The sequence below is a fragment of the Motacilla alba genome, chromosome 6 (genome assembly GCF_015832195.1).
Source record: "Motacilla alba alba isolate MOTALB_02 chromosome 6, Motacilla_alba_V1.0_pri, whole genome shotgun sequence".
Lineage (NCBI taxonomy): Eukaryota > Metazoa > Chordata > Aves > Passeriformes > Motacillidae > Motacilla > Motacilla alba.
The window spans coordinates 13831517-13850233 of NC_052021.1; the positions used below are offsets into that span (position 1 = coordinate 13831517).

Sequence of the window (18717 nt, forward strand, 5' to 3'; positions counted from 1 at the left end):
AGCATCAGATTACAGGGCAGAGGTAAATTTTACATCCACAATTATCAGCTGAGTGGATGTCCACATTTCTTCTTTTTACCTTACTGTAATCTCACACCTGGTATTTATTTTTCTGTCACATACATTACATCAGTAATGGCATTAGGCAGCACCAAATTTCTTCTGAATGATGTAATAGCTTATATTTAATCTAATTATTCTAAGTTGCTCTCTTTTTTGCCCCCATGAAATTTATCATTTACTACCTTTAAGACAGACATAATCTGCCAAATTAATTAATTATGTGGATTTGGGAGGGACAATAGGGTGTGTTTTGTTCATTTGGTGTGTGTGGAGGGGGTTTTTGCCAACATCTTGGCTTTAAGACAGCTTCCAATTCTTCCATTGGGGTCCAAGGGATTATTTCCATTGAGCCCACTCCTTTTATTTCATGGAAACAAAATTTACTGATAAGCCTGGCTGCTACCACTCACAATTCAGAAAAAAAAAAAAAAAAAAAAATCCAGAAGTTGGGGATAGATGCAGTTTTCCTAATCACAGCTGACTGAAGATAATACAGTCACTGTTCCTGTAGTGGTGGCTGCAGGGGAAGCCAAGTCAGCATGGGGAAATCCAGCACACTGGTGTGGCAGCCCTGCAATTTTGGTAATCATGTGATATTCTAACTCCTCTCAGGCAAGAGGGAACACTAATTTAGTTCTCTATTAGATGTGAGAAGCCATGTCTAGTAATAGAAATGGTTTTGAAAGAGGCAGCCTGGGTCATGTGCTCTTTCTACATCTCTCTATATGGCCTGACACCGAGCAAAAGTAAAAAAAAAACCAAATCAGAGACTGCAGTCTTGTTTGGTCTTTAAGTAGACATCAGAAGGTTGCTTGCACCCCCCTCCATAAGCATTCCTGTGAAAGGACTTGTATTCACCAGCCTTACATTTTTTCAGCCTACTGTGCTAAATATCATCATGGCAATTGGAGGCATTCTAACAGAACTGCAATACAAATCTGTTTCACTTGAGAAGCAAAGCCTACGGTTCCTTAGGCTTTATAACCCAGTGCTTAGTACAAATTCACTGAATTTTTCCAATGCTTCGCTATGTGATTTTAGGAGTCTATTTTCCCCAGTGGCACGCAAGTACTAAAATTGCACTACATTGCATTTTGTTCTCAGTGGGTGGGAAAGTGAATACTCAATGGGTTTTTTTCCATTCTTTATTTCAGTTTTATGCAGCCACAGGTGGGGGGTCTTTCAGGTGGCTGCCTAGGTTTACTAAGCACTTTAGAGTCATAGACAAAAAGGGTCTTACAAAATATATCAGTGTTGTCAATCACACAGTAAAAGAAATTTATTCTGTGTAAATAGAAACATTTTGCAAGATACCTCTGACTGTAAAAGGTAACACAATGAATATCAACAAAAAAAGTATCAGCCATCCTCTGTTTGGTAAAGGACATAAAACAATTCCACTTGTTTATACTTATTATTTATGTCTCTGCCTCCTCCCTTTTGTCTCCCCAGGTGTGATCTCTCTGCTTAAGGGCATACAAAGTTAGTGAAGGACGTCACGGGGCTTCCTTTTATTTACTTTTCTTAAGATGAGGTTATTAACAGACCACAAAAATATTACAAAACAAGAAAAAAAAGGAAGTCATCAACCTATTTATCATTTGCTTTCAGAGCTCTGCAAGGGACTTTGATCAGTCAACATACTAGATCATGAATACAGATATCCATATCCAGTAAAAAGTTGACAGCTTTCTCTCCTTGCATAAGATCATCCAATGAAACCCTCCAAAGTTACCCTTTTCTTTCCAGAAATCAAATTTTAAAAAGGACCCTTCACCCACTTCTATGCAGCACACACTGTGAACAACGAAATGCAAAAGACATTGCATCTTTTTGGCTGCTCATAGTTTGAAAGGCACATAGATGTTACAGCAAGATGCATGCTATAAAGAACAAACACACAAGGGGATAAAACAGTTTCACTGCTGTTATGCAGATGGCTGCCCTTCTGACTGTGGAGGAAATTCCTTCCCCCCCACCCCCATTTTTTAAAGCAGGCTTCTACATGTGTTGACTATGTGGGAATTAGTGCATTTTCAGATTAGTGCTTTTTTCAGACACCCACATCCTCCTCATTCAGGTCAGTAACACCAACTGCAGGCCAGTGGCCAAAGTCACGTCAGTATTCCATCCATCCTTTCCTGCTAAAACATCTAAATTCTCAGAGAAACGCAGCTCAAAATGGAATGGCCACATTATTTTAATCACGAGAAATATGAAGAACAGTGAACGATATTTGGATGTAGTACTATTTTCTGTGTGCATGCCATTTTCTCAAGAGAAGTCTCAGCTATTTAAAAACTGAGCTGTACAAACTTGAAAATAAAATTCTACAACCCATATGTTAAAAAGCCTATATTTGTGCATTTCAAAAAGCCCAATAGACAAATTCGTTTTTGTAAATAATAATGGTCTGTAAAATATTTTGTGACCATAGAGTAATATCTTAGATGACATCAAACAGTTTGATCTGCAAAAGCAAGAGTCTTTTGAAAATTTCCTCAAAAATACATTAAACGTAGCAATGAAAACTTACATTTTCATTACAGATTCTAATTTTACTGAGAAAACATCATCTTTCACATTTCCAACATTTGCTACACAGACCCTTAGCATGGGGCAGATATTTACTGCCTCTGGAATTAAAACATGCTCATACGAAAAAATATTCAAATGGAACATGCACCATAAAGATTATTTTTCTTTTTTTTTCCCTTTAACCAATAATATAAAGCTTTATTCTGTCTGTGTACTACAGAACAGTACAGGCTGTATGGAATATATCAACACGTGTCTATATCTTATTAAAAACAGTAAATTCCCATTTAAACAAGGGCTACAATCTGTGCACTAAACACTCATTAATGGTTATGAATAAAAAAAAAAAGGGGGAGACTTGCAGCAGGTGTGCACATCTATGAATTTCAATACATTGTAAAACTGTCTGTAGCCAACAGCTTCATCATTTGGCCTTTCTGAGATTGGAGACAGGCAATTTTTCATGATTTTACTATTTCTGGCCAAACAAAAAGTTTTTAATTAAATATACCACATGATTCCAGATGTTTGTTTATTTGTTCCAATGAGGCCATAAAAATGCCTGAATGATAAAATTGGAGGACTCCTGCAAAAACAGGCTAGACTAGAGTGCTAACTAAACATGGGGATCTCTCAGGAGACTATCTGCACAGCACTGGTGTGCTTTGAACCAATTTCTTTGGAAGAGCTGTAATACTGTGGCTGATGACTGGAATTCTTTATTGTAAAAAAAATTATAAGGCCAAGTGGCAAATTTACTACTCTGTTTTGTTTTTTTTCCTTTTAAATTTCCACTCGTATACACACTGCATCATTAGCTCTCCTACATATCCAAAGAAGATTTTAGGTAGGCTTATGGGTTTGGATTTCCACTTATAGAAGCCAGTGCTTTCTATATACTTCTGCCACTTTTTAGTCATCTTGCTTGAGCATTCTTATGGTTTCTTATTGCCAGCATGAACTATGTTGTGAAATATCAGACACTCTCTAGTCTACCAAAAATATGAAGTTACGGGCTTTTTCCTCATTAATCACATTCCCTCTGATGTGACACTTGTATGGGTGACTTGGGTCTAGACTGCTAGTTTTGGCAAATATGGAAAAAGTTACAATGAAAAACCTCAGAATGACAAAAATATGGAAAGTGGTCAGGTCTTCAACCGTCAGATCGGGGAATGCACACTGGAAAAATGAAAAGCCTCTATAATATTTGGAAAAAAATACTGACAATTATGAAAGTCTGCCTGAGTCTTAGACTACTAGATGCAGAATGGGAATTTTGATGTTTTATAATATTTTAATCTGAATTTGATTAACCACTTAATTACTCTCTGTTTTTTTTCTTTTAAAATTTTCTTGCAGAGTAACACACATATTTTATTCCCACAGAGACACAGCACACCAGGAAGTGATCCTCTTAGAACTTACTTCTGGTCAGCTCAATCACATCCCTTGGGTTCAGTTTCAAACCACAGAACACAGAGAAGGCTCACAAATTAAAATATGCTGTCATTTAGAACCAAGTCTTAACTTTTCTGGCCATCAAGAAAGACTTTACACAAAACTACAAGTCACTTTATATATCATCCCCACCTCATTTACCCCAACTTACTTTCACATGACTAGTTGCTCCCATCACTGCAATATACAGAAAGATAATACATTTTTATGCTGAAGTTTTAATAATCTACAGCATCCTGATTCAATTCCAACATTCCTTGTATACACAGACAGAAAATTGTTGACCTTGTAAGTGACAAGAATATGAATCCAATGACCCAGAAAATTTATTTCTTGAACCATATTAGTCAAGGTCACACTCAAATCCAACTACAATTTATTCCACATTTGGGAAAGTCATTGTGCTTCACAGAGAAACATGCAGATGCTGGCAGAAATTAGTACTACTGAGCAAGTGAGGCAAATTGGTCAACAAGCAGCACAGCTATTTGTGGCAGTTCTATTCCAGTAAACAAATAAAGTAGGGCTCAGGAAAGGGACTACATAAGATCCTCCTTAACCTGTTCTTTCATGACTGCCCAGCAAAAAGCCACTCCACAGCTGAGAGCTGAATTGATCACATGTGTAGGTATTGGACCTCTCAGTTCCACTGAAAGGCAAAATTTTTGATTGTGTGTCAGTTCACAAAACTGGGAAAGATGGCTAATGCATTTGCAGACTTGGCAAATACTGATACAGGTGGGCTTCTGTTATCAGCTAGAAGCATTTTACTGGAGTACACTTCCCTAAGGAACTGTGCCTTCTAGCACTTCTCCCCACCTACTTTGTTCCATTCATTCCTTCTACCCATTCTTCTCCCCACCAAGCAAACATATCAGAAACACTGAGAAAGCAGTAAACTGGAATCCACCTTGGAAGGGAAAAATCATGGTCAGAGCTAAGAAACCAGGTGCCCCACTGAACAAATAGAAATGAGTCAGTACATTCACCTCATCTCCTGGTGTAAGGCCTGGGAGTCTGTGGGCATCACCAGGAGCCACCCAGCACAGGAGTGAGAGAAGCCTGCTCTGCCCTTCTCCCAGCTGCACCAGGAACACCTTGCACCAGAATTCTTTAAGTTTCTACATTACCTTCTCACACATCTGGACTACAAAATCCCTATTCACCTCTGATGGATTTATTTTTTCTTTCGCATCCCCTTAACTAAAGAGAACTGAGACCAGAAAACAGAATCTTTTCTAACCAAGTCTTCTCTCACACTGATACTCATCTATACCACCACTTTGCTTTCCATGCTTCTCCCATGTATCTTGATCTTCCATTAATGTCTATTTTCCAAACTAAAAACTAAGGAACTAGAACCCAGTTTCTCACTTCATACAGGCAGATCACATGGGATTTCTTTTTTTTTTTTTTTTTTTTTAAACAGACTTCTTATTTTAGCATTCTCCCAGAGTGTCAAAAGAGGAGGATTTCCACCCACTCCCCTCGAGGCTAAGTCATGACCACATCACATCTCACTGTTGGGACATATTTCCTGGCACTAATAGGAAATGTCACAGCTTATTTTTGAGTGTTCCTTCCCTGGAAAATATGATCTTGTCTGTTCCATGCTATTGAGAACTTTTTTTTGTTTGTTTAAGGTTATTCATCTCATGACGAGAAGATCCTGGCCTAAGAAGTCTTCAGTCTAGGGTACACCACAACATAATGCAGGTTAAAAATGATGGTATTTTCAAAGGACACTTTATGTAAAACAATAAAGAAAATATCTCACTATTCACAGCACCTTTGCCTAATACAGAGCTTTCACATAGTGCATCTGCTTGCAATGTTCTTATTCATCCTATCCTTAGTTATTAAACAAGTTAAAGAAAATATATCTTTATATACATATATGGATACACTTTTTTAACTGAATGATTAGTACTAACCATGGGGGGTTTGGGGTTTTTTGACAGAATACTATGCCTCATGCATTTACACAGAAAAATCAACTGACAAGCAAAAAGTGCAGTTCACACTAAGAAAACTAACTAATTATGATAAGTTGCTACATAAATAGCTTTGCAACTTCCCCAGCAATCAATTTCAAACTCTAAATAAGCCTCTGGCTTGAAAACATGAGTACCTAACAACTGTGTCAATAACAACATCAGAGAGGACCACAATGGTAATATAAAGAGGATACTTATCTTTCTGGAAGCAAGTTTTATGTAAACCAATTTCCTTTTCTTTTTTATGTGTTTGATTTTAAGACAGCATGGCTTTTCACAATGCATGTGTAGAATAAGAACTCTGTGTATCAACATTTATTATTAAGAGGTGCATATCAATTTTTCTTCAAATATTTTAAAGTATTATATCAAAACTCTGGACCAAATTCTGGAAGGATTGATAGACATTATTAGTTCCATATGAACCTAAGAATATTTATAAAGTATGGTCAAGCTGAGCAAATTGAGGCAGAACAGATAAATCCTTGGAGAATAATCACTTTAATTATACTGCTCCCTCTGGCTCTCCAAAATTTCTACTTTTTTCCTTCAACACCAAATTTTGAAAGTAGTAGACATCCTTCAACATGGACTGGATTGTGAATTCCTGCCCAACTGGATGGCTAAACCCGTGTTGTGCATTCTGTAGTCCCCTTTTATCTTGGTCAGCACTTAGCTGAACTCCTAAAAAGCTACCAGCTGGTTTTCTGTGTGGCACACCCCAACAATCAAGCAGGACGAATTTTGTAAGAACATACCAGTCATTAGTGAAAATTTACTATGCCAAATACTCTGGGTACAATAGCACAGTATAACAATCACAGAAGAAGGAAACATTGCAAGATCAGGTGTCTCTCTGCGATTATATGCCTACGTACAATTGTTTGCTGAAGAATGGGGTTTGGAAAGATTTTAATTTCAAAAGAAACCTTCATCACAACTCTGTTAGACAAAGAGAAACTGAGAGCAAAAGGAACCTCTCACTTCCTTTGTTCAAAAAGGCTCTATACAATTACCTTTAGAAGGTTAATAAGAAGCTTCAAAATATTCTGTTCTTGGATTTCTGGGCTTGGGATTTGAATGCAGCTGATGACTTTCAAGATCAGATCATAAAGTAAGAAAACACATCTGCCAGTTGATTGAAACATATTGATAAAATAAATACCAATTTTTCATTTGGGCATTCAACACTAAAACATAAGACAAGGTAATGATTACACATACCAGAATGCTTAATAACTAACTGTATAGACACCAAAACAGGACAGTGGATTTGTTCAGAAAGTTTTTACAAGTCATAATAGATTAGAACTATTAAACCTTGGCCTAAATCCAAGCTACGGTTCTAAAAAACTACATACTTAAATACCGTCTTAGTTTTTAATGGAAACTGCTTCTTCTTCCTTTTACCAGTAAGCTATGGGGTAGGCTTACCAATTTTTCTTCCCAGAAACAAGAGCACAAAGAAAGTAGTCACCTGTAAATCGTTACTGGAAACCAAATGGCTTTGGCAAATTAACATGTTTCCAAGTAAATCAGGTAAACACAATGTTATAAAATAACTGCTTATACAAAAGGCATCCAGCACATGCTTTTGTATGGGAAAAGCAGATTTTCATGATAACCATGATTTAGTGATATTGCTTCTGAAGTGATAGAATGATAAACTGCTATTTTCCTCATCAACTGGAAAGCACTGTTCTTTTTAGAAGGCAATTTGAGTTTGAATGCTTACACATAAAGCAAGGACGCCATTATAAAAAAATCAAACATACAGCTTGAGTGGGGCAAAGAGTGAGGGGCCTTTTTCCACCCATCAGACAAATTATCCTACATTATTTTGACTTTAATTTTTTTTTCATCAATATCAGCTATGTTAAGAATTTAAGTTTCTATTTTAAGATATGTACCCAGTTAATAAATTATCAATAAGGAACAGAAGGGTACATATATACAAATCACTAAAAAAAATTACATAAGTCCAAAAATTTTTGGGCCAATTGCTTCTAAAAGTCACTACATTTCATCACTTTTGTGGAGCCATTTCTATTTAAAAGCTACAATAAGTAACTGTTCTGTTTGATTTTTTTCTTTCCCCTAAAGGTAGATCTGAAAAAGCAGACAGGCATGTGGGGCATATATATTTGATTTCACCAGAAAATTTGAAAGCTAAAACAATACAAGCAATGTATAGAATATAGAAAGAAAATAAGCACTTTTATGACAGGAGACTGTGTCTTTAAACTGATTTCTTTTAACTAGGTAAGAGAACTGCACAAACTTCACACAAGTAAATTATTAGGTTCTAAATGCATATAAAGTAAAATACAAAATCCTGCTTTAACAAAAACCAAGGAAAGATGTGTGGGGATAGAATAGAGATGGTATAGAAAATAATCCTACCCCTAAAGAGCTGCAGCTGGGCCAATTATCGAAAATGAGAAGGCCTAACTTCAACAGGCCACAGCTGTAACTAATAACAACAGGAGCTATAAGAGTGGGTTGGCTTGTTAAGAGGACATGCCCTGAAGTAGGAGGGGCACTGGAGTCAGTCGGTTACCTGGTTAGAGAGAAAAGGTGTACTGAGAGGAGCTGCTCACCAGAAAGCACTGAAAAGGTATGAAACTTTTGTAAATTCCTGTTACATATATGCATATATGATAACAGAAAGACCTTTAGAAGTTTGAGATCATTGTTTTGGAATCAAAACAAAAATACAGCCAGTTATAAAATTACCACTTTAGAAGCCTTGTCTAATGGGATAGTAATTAAGTCACATAAAGAATCAAGTCATACTGCTGTCAGAGGCCCAAAAAACAAATAGAAAGCTTTAGATTTTTCACTGAAAAATATGAACAGTAGGACTGAGGTAAGAAACTTAGAAAGGGGGTCTAAGCAATGCTGCAATATAAGAGAAAACAACTTTCCCAAGCTGGGGAAAAAAATCTAAAGCTTAAAAATTTGAATATTAATTTCTCTCTTCATGTACTGATATACTCAAGTATCATAACACTCAATATATTTGCAGTGATCATTCCTTATCATTCCATGCTGACATCACACGGTCATATGCTGTTTCCATGGGCTTTGAAAGGGAAAGTGAGATTTTCACCATTCCTGAAATTGTCCGTACAAAATACAGAGTCACACTAAAGGACCAGATCCTGACTGGAAATTATATACTGCATGCATGAACACAAAAGCTGTAAGACACATGGTGCAACCCACACATAATTATATGTTTTTGTTCTCTCTGTAAAAAATCATAGCTAAATAGAGTGACAAATGTCCAAGTGAAACTGTACCAAGCAAATACATCCAGCTTGCTCCTGCTCGCTCCCCCTCCCAGTCCCCTAAAAATCAATTTACAGCTGTACCAAACCATTTGCCAGACTTCATGATTCTGGTAAACAAGTTTCTCCAGGGACAAATTACACTCACAAACTTACAGCTTTCTTCATTCCAGTATGCATTGAAAACCGCCAATATTTACATATGCAACAGCTGATTCAATTCCACTTTACAACACTGAAAGCATTCCGTGAAGAAAAAAACATTGAAGATATTCAGAAGCTAAAATAGCATGCTTAAGTATTTCATTCTTTCCTTGGAGATTTTTCTATTGACTGCAATTAATCTTCTATGGGCTTGGGAACTTTGGAATTTTTCTTTGTATAAAAGAAGTTGGTTGAGTTAATGGGCCTTGCCAGCAGGTTGTTCTAAGCTTGGAATTGGTTCTTCCAAGACCTGGAATTTTGGAAAGTGCCCTTAATTATATCCTTGTGAATATGTGTAGATATGTACACGCATACAGATATAGATATATATATATATAAACTAATTATGTTGTTAATGTCTCTTTAAGGACCAATTTTACCCTTTCTTTGGATGACATGCTCTTCTCCTTTCACTTTATTTATAACTGTGCTTAATCACAAGGAAATTCGCAGCATATTTAGCATGCAGAGCAGAATATTTCTGGGAAGAGTAAAGACAGAAGTAATAAAAATTATGTGAAGTGCTAAGGGTAGAAAGTTGGTGATTTGGGGAATATAATTTTCCTCTTTCATGGCAAGGGGCAGGCATTCTGAAGCCCTGGTGGGGACAGTATGTACTTAGAGCCTGGCAAGCTCCCACTCTGAACAAACACCTGCTGGATGTGTCTGCAACACCCACTGCAGCCACACAACTGCTGTATTGCAAGAGAAGCCAATCAATAATGCAGGCACACTGATTTTGATTCAACACTACGGGCATTTCTTTTGTCAAGTTAGATAACAAAATCAGCTATGAAGCCACACTTCCAATATACTATTACTTAAATAAAAAAATCTGAAGATATGTGGCTTTAAAGGGTATTTTGAAAGTATTTCTATAGAACTCGGGTATTTTTCAAGATCCTGTTATTCTGTTTATTGTGTTAGTAGAGCCTAGCCATTTAAGCCAACACCAGAAATCCAACCTGAAAGGCAACATGCTTATCTGAAAATCAAATCTACTTATCATGGGAATGGGGGGGGGAGGAGGGAGGGTTGCAGGTTTTTTGTGTGGGGGAGAGGTTGTTTTTTGATCTCTGAAGTCCAGGTTGGTGTTCAAATTCAGGATTTTGGTTGGTTGTCTCTCTTTAAAAAGTATCAGCTTCTGTGTGTCCTCAGTGCTGGAATACAATGGACCCACAGCACTTCTAGGACATCTGATTGCACCCTAGCAATCTACACCAAGGCCAGGATGTAGCTTCAAACTCATCCTCAGCTCTAGCACAGCAGTGATACAGGCTGCAACAAATCAAGTTCTAATCACCTGCTTTCCTCATCCTTCACACCTGAATCACAGATCCTTTTCCAGGTGCATTACCTGCCTGATTCTTTCAGAAGGTATCAAGTAATATGGAATGCTACTAAAGCTGCTTCCATCCTCTGTAGTGCTGCAGAGTTTGAACACACATTAAAATTAAGCTACCATCAATTCATAAATATAAGGCTGACTTTGATCCTGTATCCTAAAAAAACCTGCCTATAGAAAAAATGGTTTGCATGATCAATGGAGAATCAATGGGTAATGTGGGAAACAAATAGGAGGATTTTTGCTTTGGTTTTAAGATGAAAAAGTGCCATAAGCTTTACAAATTTCTCCTTTTTGAAAAAAGTGAAAAAGCTTGCAATGAACCCTTCCTGACTGCTTCAGTTTTTCACTTGTTCCCTGAATTTTTTGTTTCATACGTATGCAGAAGGAATTTATAAATTTGCCCAAGGTGCATTTTTAAGTTGTAAGGATTGATGAAAAAGGAAATTGAAAACTGATCCACTTTTAATGCTGAAAAACAGAGAAAAATCCCTTTTTATTACAATGAAAATGTGTTAACATTTCAAAATTATAGCCCTAAATTTCTAAACTGCCAAAAAGCTCTCACTTTAAAAATATTAGAAAGTTTACAAATTCTCTCAAAATTACCAATGGTGCATGTAATCATCTACTTAGCAGTGTTTAAGTACTCTAATCTCTTTAAATTTTTCTCTCTCACACACACACAAAAATCACTGAGCATTATTATCCATAGATTTATTTGCTTTCCCGGTAGACTACCTGTAAATCCTATTTAATATGAGTTAAAATCTGTAGTCTTGACAGCTATGGTTTTCTCATATAGTGCTTGAAAGGCACGGTGATCTCTGTGAAGTGAGCTGCAGCAGTAACTAACACAGAGAAGGCCTTAGAGCAAAGCTTAACACCCTGCAGCAGCTCATACCACTAAAATGGAGCTCGCACCTCTGTGATTGGTGAGGTCTCGGGATCCAGAAGGCAGAGGGGTGTAGTGCATCTCTGGAGAGGCAGAGGCAGCAGCACTGGAGGCCTGTGTGACAAAACAAACACTGTCAGTGCTCTGAGAGGAGGTCAGTGATCAGGCAGAGCGGATGCACCTGCGGGATCACTGCTGTGGTTGCAGGTGCACGGAGTTACCAGCCATGAAGGATTAATTTGTTTTTTGTTAAGGCTCCTTGCCGTTCCTCAAGGTTGCTGTACTCACAAGAGTTTACACAATGGCATTATGTATCATTACTAATGAATATTTTCATACAGCTGACAGCTTAAAAAAATTACCATCTTTGTCAGGAAATCTTTAGGCAATGTCAGTTTTTCCTCTTGGTGAAACAGATTAATATTTACCTAAAGGAAGTTATGAGTGAGTCCATATGAATGAAAGGAGACAGAAAATAGAAAGTTGAGCTAAGATACTGTACTTTTCATATATAAAGAAAAAAATCCCAAATGATTTGCTCATTCCACTTCCCTGTGAGCTAAATGAAGAAATCTATTAAAAATTATAGTGCCTATAATGCAAAAAAGTGTACAAGTATATTAACATTGTTAACAAGAAACACTTAAAACTGACAATGATTCATATTCACCAATACAATTCTTTATTTTCATGTCTTTGTCTAATTGCTATTCTGTAACTGAAAAGCAAGATGGTAAATGTGGCTTGTTTTAACTTTATATCTAAATATCTTTCCTTCAGCTGAAATATCCAATGGAATGAAGGTTTGTTTATTGTATACAATAGCTCTTCAGTCTAATCTTTTAAAATTAGAATCATAGGATCTTGAGACTTATTAGGGAGAAAGATTTGGGCTTCTTCTCCCTTACCACTTTCCTTCAGGTTCTGAGCATGTCCTCTTGGGTACTTATTTCTTTTTTCAGACTTCTGCTGTAGGTTTTAAAAGTTCAGTTTAACTTAGGTCGGAGACACAGTAGCAATAGTGATATGTTCAGTTTCAGATACAGAGTTTGCTCTAGAGTATTTAAAACTTACCCATTTCAACAGACATAAAAAGATGATGTGTTTAAATAGAAGACACAAAGGACAGCATTCACTGAAAGTTATATGATAATTTCTAACAAAAAATAAGGCAAATAAAGAGAAAAAATACAAAAGCTAAACTATTTCTTGAATCTCGTGATAATTCACTAAAGGGAGTCTTGAGAAAATAACTGCTATCTTCTGTGCAGTTTGTTCCCTAATGATATATTGACTTCTAAGCTGCAAAAGTCAATCAAAGGAATTCACCTCAGTCTTACTGACTTTATAATTGAACATGCCCTCAAAATTTATGAACCCACAGGTCTCCAATGTCTGGTTAATATAAAAGTATAAAATAGAGCTACAGTGTTTTGGGGAAGAAAAAGCATAAATAGCAATTCAAATTTTAATTACCAGACCAAACCCAAGAACAATAACCAGAAATCCATAACAATGAAAGTTAATCGTGACAACAGTTTGTTAAAGGCTGTAACTTAGAAATGTTCCTTGTTGTAGCTGTTTGACTCCTACATAAAATGTTAAGAGGTGACTGACTAGTCAGTAAGCATAGTAAGATTACTAGCATAAAATCTTACTAGCATCGTAAGATTTTGCTTTTGCAAACAGACATCAATTTCTGTGTCAGACCATAGTTACAATCCCATTTTTGCCCCTAGGAAAAATCAGGTCACAATATGAAGATGCATCATGCAGCAAAACAAACATCTTAACAGAACTTAACAGAGGCAAGTTTGCCTAAACAGCAAAGATGCTACTTATCAGAGATGAATAAAAATAGAGAACATCCTGCCTCTGCTGACTCACCAGTGATAATAAACCCTTTTCAGGGAACCTCTGTTCAGAGACATATTGCAACAGACATAACTCTCACCTTCAGCCAGAACGAATGATACCTTGATTTTGGTGAACTGCAAACCTGCAGCTCTATCTACTCTGGACGATGAATTATTGGAAATCTCTCTGGTGACCAATATGAGCCAAGGGCACATAACATGTAAGAGGGAGAGAGAGAAACCCCTTACACCCAGCTATGTGATATTTGAAACTAATTCCAAGAACAACTATATGTTTCCTTTGGGTTGAGTAGTTCTGGCTAAGAAAAGAAGAAAAATGTCACTATTTAACATCATGTTCCATCCCTGTAAATCACTCAAAAAACTGGAAGAATAAGTGGTCTCATACTGTACACTCTAGATGGTATCTGCTTATTCAAGTGTACTTATTTGGGACTCTGGTAATAGTGAAGGTTTCTCTTTGGTACTTTTAATCTCAATTTAGACTGTTGACAGCTTGATGATAGCTTTTCCTAAAATTACTGGAAGAGACTTTGCCATTTCAGCAATATACCACTGAGTGAGCAAAATTCAAGAGCTTCTAAAAAGGATATTGGAGTGAAGGGGCAATTTAGCTTTATTTCCAATTTTAGGAAACACAAGAACAGAGGGGTTTGTTTATTGGTGTTTTTCTGTTATTTTATGTACAGTATATAATTCCCTGTCAAATATAGAACAGTTTTCATTACCTTTGAGCTAAGCATTCAGTTAGAGCAACTTTAATTCTGTGGAATATCATCCACGGTTAGGATTGTTTTGCACAAACACTGGATCAAGTTCCAAATCACGTTTCTGAGTAAGCCTGTGCACCAGCAGAAAGACAACTATTTGTTTTCTCTACCACATACTGACATTTGGCCCTAAACTATTTTCCAAAGAGATTTGTATAGATTGCATTACTCTTAATATTCACAGGAATATTGTGACAGTGACAGCATTGACATGTGACAGTTATGTCTTCAAGTATTGGTGACATATGCATCAGAAGTTCTTCTTGCAGTGGAAGGTAACTATGCATACAAATAGCTTTGAGGACAGCTGTGTAAACTGGTTGGTAGCTTCAATTTTATAGGAACAGGTCACAGAATAACTCAGTAAAGAAATTCTAATGGTATTACTTCAAGAAGCTTGTAGTTTTGTAAACCTTGAAGTCATTCGAGTTTTGCAGTGTATCACAGTACATGGTTTAAGACTTACAAGACAAAGTTAGACTACTCACAGCCCCCCCTGTTATGCCATGTTAAATGTTTGGTTACACGTTTGCTAAACTGTGGCACCTCTCTTCATATTAACCTTTGTGTTTTGTCCAAATTGGTGTGTTTGATACTAAATGCACTGCAAAAAGAGTACCAGCTTTGCAAAGCATGTTCATCAAAACTACAGACATTGTAGAAGATGAAGCAGCAAGAAAAACATCCACAACAAACCAAAAAAAAAACCCACAACAAAACATCAAAAACTAAATGTGAGAGCAACAATACATCAAATCTTTAACTATTTAATCCTAGAAAATGGTCAGGTAAGAACAACTTTATTTGCAATGTATTTGCTTTTCTGTGGACTTAGGAACCACACAGCCAGTGGAAAAAAAAAAAAAAAGGGGGGGTGAAGCATGAAAGAAGGGATAAAGAGACTAGAAACTATGCAAAAGCTGGCCCGGAGTGGAGCACTCCATAGGGCAGAGTACAGCCAGTCTGGCTCTCCCCTCCCCAGCTGGGAGCTCAGCCAGAGGGTTCAAATGGGCTGCCTGGAGTTTGTCACCCACCTCAACACACTGGAATGTTCTGGAAAACCAAGAGGTGGCACAGCCCCCCTACCAGCAAAGGAGGCTGCTCTTCATGGAAGGGGATTTCCCACTCTCCTTGCTCCACAGCTGAGAAGACTTAGCCATGAGTTAACAGTTGTCTTTGCTGAACTCCAGCATAAATTAGAGTTACTTTAATGAACGGAAAAAAAATAACCCATTTAGAAGAAAATTGTCAACCACACACCAACAACTAGCTCTCAAGAGTGGAGGAATCTAATTAGACTAAGAAAAAAAAAAACTAATTTGTTTAATCTCTAAATTCCACTTTTCAAAGAATAAAAAATGCAATACTTGGATGGTGCAAGTAAGGGAACATCACGTGAAGTATCAGGACATACTGTACATTGGCTGCATCAAAACAAATTTGCAGAGACCAATGATACAACAAAAAAAAATGCTGTGCTATTTTTGGCAACCACTCAAGTTCCTTCAAATATTTTAGCAGTTGAAGGAAGTAAAGGGGGAACTCAGACAAGCCAATCCTCTTCAAATCATTGTTTGAGAAGGTAAAATTTAAATGATTCTGCTATCCAAATTATATCTCTCTACTGTACAGTTCATTTTTGTATTACTAAACACAGGAGTAAACAAAAACTCCACTTCTGACACTTTCAAATCTAATCAATAATGCAAGTGTTTCAGCTGTAATAAAGAGTATGACTTTAACCTTACCAATTATTCATGATATTTTAGCAGCTTATTTTCAGGTGTAATGCTACTAATACAGTAGCCAAATTATTGTAGTATTAGGACAACAAGGATAACAGTCATCTTATATTTTGGTTGGCCTTCTAATTTCAATAACCTTTAACAAGAAAGGAAAGAGAATTTTTCACTTTTACCAGAGAGAGTGGAGCTTAAGATTCAAAGCATTTCAAATTCAAAGCATTGCCTAATTCTCTTGTAAGAGAGATTATCACTTCTCACTTGAATTTACTTTACCTTTTGGTTTTCACTTAATGTTAAATTGCAAGGTTGAAAGCAGGGATCAAAAATGCAAATGAACATCAGATAATTCTTATGCATTTAGGCTTAATTGAGTGTAATCGATATGTCTGGTGTGCAGCCAAATTCAACTATTGTGAAAAGCACCTAATGTATAGACATTATTTTTTGGACTACTGAATGCCAGAAAATAATGAGCTGGCATTCAGCTTTGGTGAATCAGCCCTTGAATTTTCATCTAAGAGCAGTATTGAGTTATTACTGAAGATAAGGTGTAAATGTGCAAGGGAATTTTATCCATGTTTCTCCCATGAATCATAAATGAGGAAAAAAATTACAGTCTAAATTGCACTTAAAAGGAATAAAGTCTTTTCATGTCATACATGATTTATCAAAATGATCTCATTTTAAGAGTACTGTGGTGTATCTTGATTAATAACATTAGTAAGCATGATGAATGGCCTCTTTAATGGTAACACAGAATTTATTGGCAAAATCCCTACTTCTACCAAAAAGGATGGGAAGTAAAACACACAGCAGTCAGCAACTTGCAGAAACAGCTTAAGTAAACTCTCTGCTATGTATTTTGCACTTACATATCCTTGAAAATCCTTAATTTGAGTTTATCCTTACGCTCGTTCAGAAACAAGAGGTGTTACTGAATGGGGCAGCTCTAACCCCTGCAAAAGTCACTTGGCAGTTCTCTGCAAAACAAGCTGAACTCTGCATGTACTGTAAGAGGATGCAGTGTATTAAGGTCTTTCAAGAACATTGGTCCCATCCCCTTATGACCTTTTTCAATATCCTCTTCATTTTGCCTTAATATCCTAAATATTTCCCTGCTTCCATTACTCCATCTTACCCTCCCCCCTCCTTCTCCCTTTTTAAGCCTGCTCCAGCCTGCCCTAACTAATTTCCTTTTGGGCTGACAGATCAGAGGCCTTCCTACCACTGTTCCTTTTAGACCTGTGAAGCCCTCCTCGTAATCCTGCTGCTTGTCCACAATTAATCTTTCCAGTTGCCACATTATTAACACTACCACCCACAGACAGAGGATGCCTGAGCACGGCTGGACACTCGCTCCCCACTGGAGCATCAAAGTTGTCAATCACACACCAGTCAGAAAGTTGCCTGCTGTCAACATCAGAGGATTTCATACTCTCCTACCCGCTGATCAAACATTTTTCTTCAGAAGATTAATTCCAAGTCCCCACCCATTTCCTCCCATATCCTCTATCCCTTTTAGGTTTACTCAATGATCCATCTTCTGTATGGAAAAGGAAGCAGTGTATAATAGAAATCCTTTCAAAACAAAAGTTCAGCAAAACTAAATTTAAATCCCAGCTGTTATCAACCTCTTCCCCCCCGTGCAAGTTAAACACCTTAAAGAGCTTGGATTAGACCTAGTCACAAATGCCTTTCTTTGATCAAAGGCTCCAAGACTTTACACAAATATAATCACAAGGCAATGACTGCATCTAAGGAGCCTGAATTGATTTGTTCTACTGTAACATATTGCATACAAAAACACCCACTAGGCTTTTTGACTTCCAAGACCATTCTTTTTCAACTTATATCACTCACAAGCCAAGAATTTTAGCATCTTCTTAATATTTTTTCAAGGTCATTAGATAAAAAGTGAACTGCTTGCACAGTATTTGCCTTCTCTCTTTAAAAAGTGCATCTCAGCTGCTTACACTTAAAAGCAGAAGGATATAAGAGATTCTTCAGCTCAGGTTCAGTTTAATGAGTTGAAGGGAAGTAACTATTACCACCTCCTCCTAATCATATGCCACATTCTAAAATATTCAGTTTTTATAAACTAAACCTTACTGCTCAAGTGGCTCAGTATCTTTCACTACAGTTGGCACAGACAGAATCTGTCCCTAAAGCAGCACTTTAACATGCTAGCCACACAACAGTGAATGAAAGCAATACCCATTAATATAATCCAGCAAGCAATCTATTCACTGTAAAACATAATGTTAGGTTTTAAAATAAGAATAAATTCATTTCAAATCACACTACAAAACAAATTCAAAGTTCCTCCATTATATTGATCCCTAAATAAGATTTCTTTTGTTTTTTTATTGTTTAGGTTGGTACTAAAGAATATCAAGAACTCAACAAATGACTCCCAGAAGTATAAAACAATAAAGAAAAATCTGCTGGCCTTGAATTCTAAACTTAGATTGGGAAAGTAAGTCCAAATTATTATATATTCTACCTTATATTTCTACACAATTTTTATAT

General features: G+C 36.7%; 1 protein-coding gene across 1 annotated transcript in view; it reads right to left on the reverse strand.

The window, feature by feature from the left end:
* LRMDA (leucine rich melanocyte differentiation associated) overlaps window positions 1–18717 on the reverse strand; it is a 607167-nt gene that overhangs the window by 82082 nt on the left and 506368 nt on the right. Inside the window, exon 6 of the mRNA XM_038140882.1 lies at window positions 11826–11910. Within this exon, the coding sequence (XP_037996810.1) occupies window positions 11826–11910 (85 nt within the window). The remainder of the gene's footprint in view (window positions 1–11825; window positions 11911–18717) is intronic.